The sequence below is a fragment of the Pinus tabuliformis genome, chromosome J (genome assembly GCF_031772625.1).
Source record: "Pinus tabuliformis cultivar Carrire ecotype Pingquan chromosome J, CPIR1, whole genome shotgun sequence".
In the NCBI taxonomy this organism is placed as follows: domain Eukaryota; kingdom Viridiplantae; phylum Streptophyta; class Pinopsida; order Pinales; family Pinaceae; genus Pinus; species Pinus tabuliformis.
The window spans coordinates 1,015,363,012-1,015,369,011 of record NC_142295.1 but is presented as its reverse complement, the minus strand read 5'-3'; the positions used below and the strand labels follow the sequence as shown (position 1 = coordinate 1,015,369,011).

The 6,000-nt window shown below is 36.4% G+C and overlaps 1 protein-coding gene across 4 annotated transcripts in view; it reads right to left on the bottom strand.

Moving 5' to 3' along the window:
• Nucleotides 1-380: 380 nt before the first annotated feature.
• Nucleotides 381-6,000, bottom strand: part of LOC149230308 (polyadenylate-binding protein-interacting protein 12-like) — a 107,403-nt gene continuing 101,783 nt past the window's right edge. For all 4 annotated transcript variants that reach the window (XM_089378938.1, XM_089378939.1, XM_089378936.1 and 1 more), the window contains 2 exons: nt 925-986; nt 381-839 (listed from right to left, as the gene is read on the bottom strand). In XM_089378938.1, the coding sequence (XP_089235064.1) occupies nt 782-839; nt 925-986 (120 nt within the window). In that variant the 3' untranslated portion in view covers nt 381-781. The remainder of the gene's footprint in view (nt 840-924; nt 987-6,000) is intronic.

Below are 6,000 nucleotides of genomic sequence, written 5' to 3'. Positions count from 1 at the left end.
CAAAAATAGTGCAGAAACTTTGGACAAATACCATTGCACTGTAAAACCTTCAAACTTTAGAAAAAGTAGCATTACTAAAGCGTCGAAGTTGGGACTTCCGCAACCTAAAATGGAGTCGAATTTATAAGCATTGTCCGTTGTGACTAGAAAGCGACGGGGACTAATAATAAGAACCAAAACATTAGTAATTTAATACCCATCACGCTATACTCAAAAAGTAGCACGGAAAAGAAAAAATCCAGCCAGTTGCCATAAAGAAAGCAATTGTCAAAATAAGAAGTAGGAAATAAATTGATAACATGAAGCAAGCTGTGCGTGTGCGAATTCGATCCTCAGGTAAATTTCTGTCACTAACTAATGAATAAGATTTAGCCTGACGCTTATGAATGAAAATTCAGATCTCTGTCCAGTGGCAAACTCTTTAAGAAAATATCATGTTCATCTTGCAATTTTTCAATCAAGCAACTTTGTCAAAAGTCTACGTGCAGGAATATTTGCAGTCAAAATATCCATCTCAAGAACAATTTCACACAATGAAGGTTTCGAAGAATATACAAGAATAAACTGTGCTCGGCAAGTTGCAGGGGATATGCAGAAGATTGTCCATACCTAAACCCCTTTGACATATTCAGACCACATTGACTTCAAGTACACTAAATTAGTGAAAAAAATAAAGGAACCGTTACAACTGAGAATAGGTCTACTTTGATGACCTCACTCAAAGAAAATTTCTTTTCTCAGCCTACATATGGAAATTTTCATCACTCTTTAAGAACCACATTTATTGCATGTGCGGGCGAGGGTTACGAGGCCTCACTGGGGTCTTTGATGGGCTTACCCTGCAACATGTAAAGAACTGAATACATGAGTTTTGCCTCGTCAGAAAGAAATAGCCTGATTCAAGTTTTCTGGTTGACTAATTACCTTAAGGGCAAAGATCCCAGAATCGCACCACTGCAGTTTAATGCAGCCATAGCACTCTCAGCCTGTAAAAAACAGAAAGTACATGTCAACATTAAAAGAAAGCAAAAATCTCAGAACATATGTGAACAACAAATGATTTTGAATGTTTAGTTTCGAGTTTTTGGAAGTTAAATCCACGCTTTAGAAGCACTCCTCAAAAGTAAACACACATAGAAACAGGCATTGAAAATGTACCAAATGCAAGGATGCTTCATGTCAATGCTCTACATCTGAAGTCATTGTAAAGAGGCATTCAATAAAAACAATGCCAATGTTGTGTGGTTTTTTTTTTCCTTCCTTTTTTTCTCTTTTTTCCTTTGTGGCAAAATCTATCATAACTCAATTCTTAATTGGCAATGAGGACAACCATCACTGGCTGCTATGCACGAATGTAGGATGACTCATCACTGTTATTCAAGAAAAACCACGCCACCTAAAAAAATCTAAGGGGCAGACTTTCACTCCTGCCAGATGCCTCTTTGTATTGGGGCATTAACCTGTTTCTTTATGTCCAAGAAAAACAAGCTCTTAGTTGAATGAAAGTAGTTTAAGCATTTACTCCAAGAACAAAAGGGCAGTTTCAGCCTTCTATAATATCCCCAAGATAACCAGTATCATACCCAGTGTCGCTTCTGCTCCATCATCACTGAGGCAGGCAAAGGTCATGTTGTATCAAGTACCCACCCCAACTTAGCTCCATCAATAGAGGATACTATACCCGGTTGCAGTTTTACCTCGTACCCAGGAGGTACTTATTTCTCGTTTATGTCGTGGTCATAATTATTAAAGTCAACTTACAAAATGCTAGTATTTTATTTCAAGAAAAGGCCTGCCACCAAAAACTTGTCAATATTTCCCGAATTCCTTTGATTATAAAAATACAAGTGTGGCCATAATTTTTGAAGACAATTTACAAAATGCTACCTTTCTATTTGAAGAAAAGGTCTGCCACCAAAAACTTGGCAATGTTTCCAGCATTCTTTTGATTATAAAGATAGAAGTATATATACATTCCTCATTTCACTTTTACAACTAGTTCAAATAACTTGTAAAGAACGCAACATAGTAAAATAAATGTCTAAATATGAAAATGTACTTCCCATGAAATGTTCAATGGTTTGTCACAACAAAGAATAGAAGTATATATACATTCCTCATTTCACTTTTACAAGTTCGAATTGAAATAACTTGTAAAGAACTCAACATAGTAAAATAAATGTCTAAATATGAAAATGTACTTTTCATGAAATATTCAGTTGTTTGTCACAACCATAATTAGGAACCGCCCCCAAAGTATAAGGAGGCAGAACCACGTCCCATATGGATCCGCCACCGATCCTCCGACAGAACCGCAGATCCAAAAATCGGATCCGCGGTTCCACCATTTTTTGCCGATTCCTGGAAAAATGGATCCACGAGGGGCTGATCCGCGGTTCCGGCTACCTGATCCGCGGGTCTAGAAAGGATCAACTGCGGATCTGTAGAGGTTCAAGCGTGTATCCGCCACAGATCACGAGCGGATCCGAGAGAAGGTGGACAGTTCACACGGTTCCATGGAGCTTTTTTTGTTTTTAGTTTTGAAATTTCAAACTATTATGTGAGGAACTATGCTTTTTGAATACTCCCAAAGTGCCCCTTGATGTTGCCTAGACGCTTCCTAGATGCTCCCTAATGGTAATGTTAAATTCTTAAAGTAAAAGCAACATCCTCCTTTATCTTTCATTTTCATCCTTTTACTTTAATTTTTAACATTACCACGTGTTGACCACTACATGTTAACTTCCCAGCAGTGCACCCCCTTTTCTTCGCAAAAAAGGGATAGCGCTTGATCGACATGCCCGTGCCATTCGACAGTCATCGATAGCTTGATCAATTTTAATTGTAAACCCAGTCTGCATGTATGAATTGTAAATAATCTTAGCAGATATGAGTCATGTATGTAAATTGCCTGGATGGACCTAACTTTCCAGTGATAATCTACATCCCGGAAGGTTTTTCGTCTCACCGATCCATGATTGGCAGAGTTTTCCTTCAGCCTGACCCCAAAGCCGGGATGGATTTTGTCATTAGAATTTTAGGAGAATCCTAGTGTGTTAATCTGCTAGATTATAGTTGTGTCGCAGAACTTGGTGGTTTATGAGGGTCTATGTTAAATGGTTTTTCCCCCTTAAGATGTAAAATTGTAAAAGTCATGATGTAAGGTGTCTTGAGGGTTAGAAAATGTTTTATCCCCTCATATGTCTTAAGTCCTAGGTCCTAGGAGATTTTTCCAAAGGTTAAGTTTGAGGATCCATTTAAAAAAATATATTAAAAAAATAAAAAAATAAAAAATAAAAAAAAAAATAAAATAAAATAAAATAAAAATAAAAAATAAAAAAAATTATAAAAAATTATAAAATAAAGCAAAAACCCTAAAAATAATAAAATAATAATATTTTTGAGTAAATACATGCAAAATATCTTTTTTTAATAAATCAACAAATTCGACGGATGAGATTAAGAGATGTCTTGATCCTCATCGACGGTCGAGATCATTTCGACATGGATCACTCGAACTAGCCGTTGGGATCATTTCCTTTAAGTAGGGTGCTAGGGGTCATTTTCAGATCATTGGATCTGTGAGTCTTGTGCTGAAGAAGCTCTCTTGTAGTTCATTTTTTTTCTTGTGCAATAAAGAAGACTTTGGGGTTAAAAATCTTGTTGGTGTTACTCTTCTGAAAATGCTGTAAGATTGTTCTATTTTTTCTGCATAATTTCATTTTCAGCCATTGATGATAGCTTAATGAAGATTGATCTAGGCACAGGTATCTTGTCTGATCTTTGGGGTTTGAATGATAGTTTAGATTCTGAAATATATTGGCAGGTATCTCCATTTGATCGGGGTTTCACTATTGTTTTCTCCTTCTACATTGATGGTTGATTTTAAGCTGTGCAGGAAATCCTTTTTTCAAATTACCAGGCGTTAGGGGAAGTTCTCGGCTGAACCAGCCAACTCCCGGGTTGTGTTTTTTGAAAGAGCCCAGCCAGTTCTTAATCCCGGGCTTATCATTCGAAATATTTTTTATGAATGCATGCAGGGTTTTCTGAAGCGTTTTACATTAAAATCAAATTTTGATAATATTACTGTGATTATTGATAAATATGGCTTCTTAAGAGCTTTCGGTTTGTAAATACTGTAATTCTTTTGCTGGATCTAGGGTTTTGATTTTGTTTACTGCAAATTTTTTTTTGTGATTTTAGGTTAGTTTTGGAGGGTTTTACTTTAAACTTTTGTGTATATCTGTCGGGTTTTGTTTTCTTCTTGCAGGTTACAGACCTGAGACAAGATCTGGAGGAAAAATTAAGTTCTGCAGGGTTATCATTTCCTGTCCAGGTGATATATGTTGTGTTGAAAAGCTGCATGTTCACCCAGCTGTCATCTGAAAACCTGAAAACGCCCACGCTTTTATTCAATCATCACCATCTGATTGCTGGAGGCTGCACAGTGGCGTAAGCGTGAACCATTCCTCGCCAGGTAAGAAGATCCGATTTCAATCGAAGTCTTGTAGCTCGGCATCCTCAGGTAACCTCTGAAGCGGTTTTGAATCTACGATCTTTGCTGGCATCGCATGTTAATACCATCATATTTCTGAAATCGAAGCTGTCAAAACGCCGCCGTCTGGTGTCTGAACCTGCGAAGCCTGCGGATCTAGCAAGTGAGCAATTTCAATTTTTTATATCTATGCCATACCCTTCAAAAGCAGCGTTCGCCTAGCTCGTCATGGTTGTGATTGCAGTCTCAGGTTTTATCTGATCTATCGTTTTTTCTGATTGCAGTAGCATCGTGCGTATAGGGTATCGAAACCATAGCGTGTAGTGTATAGCATATATTTTCCGCGGCTTAATCTTCAGTTTTGTGATATAGATATTCGCGTGGCCAAGTCTTAGTTCTTTTAGATTAGGGTTTTAGTCATATTTTAACATCATTTTTTTAGATTTTAGATTTATGAAATAATTTCTTTTTTTTTTTTAGATTTTTATTAAATATAAAATCAAAGAAAAAATAAAAGTTTTTATATTTTGATAGTTTATTTTTTAAGCTTTAGCTTTAGTTTAGAAATTTGAATTTTTATTTTAGCTTTATTTTCTTAAAAAAAGAGAGAGAAGAAAATTTTCTTTTAAGTATAGATTTAGATCTATCATAAAAGGTATTGTGGGAAATTTTGCCAGTTTCAGTTTTTCTCGGGAAATCATCACGTCATATTTTTTCACGCTGGGATTTAAATTTATGTGGAATGAATGTTTATCATTTTAGACAAGTCTGCGCATGAATGATCATCTTAAAGATTTGCTACATATGATATCTGGTTAATGATTCATAATTGCGTGTTTGTTTAAAGCATTGATCTTTTTCGAAATTTTTAATTGTTGGATATCGTTATTAAGATTTGGTCATTATAAGAACTTCGTGGATATCTTGCACTGTTCTAGTTATTTGATGATAAATGATTGCTGTTCATGGTTTATATTTTTACATCATCTAGTAAGTAATCATTTAAACATCAATCTCATAAGGCACCGGTCCGTTAAATTAACAAAACCATTTTAGTGCTTCGTGTCTCCCAACCCAACTGGTTGACAGTTGGTCTCCATCACCTCATAGGGTCTACCCCCCTTAGCCGCGGGAGACAGGTTTAAACGGAGAGATTGGGGATCAGGGTGACAGCCCCTGGTCTGAGCATTGTCGTGACAATCTGTGCGACAACATTTTTTGGCGTCGTTGCCGGGGAAAGAGTTTTTTTTGTCCTTGGTTTATTCGACATTCATCTTCTCATTTTTCATCATCTTTCATCTTTCTCATCTCTCATTTGAGCTGGCAGATTCAACATTTTTTGGCATCATTTGGATCTTATCTTTCGTCATATCAGCAACTTCTCTTCGATTTGTTTCTTGTTTAGGTGGCGACTCCATTTTCTTATTTTTCCCAGACAAGAAACCTCCCTCATATCTACTTGTTGGTTGCTTTTTGGATCTTAGAATCAGATTCATTGTTCAAGT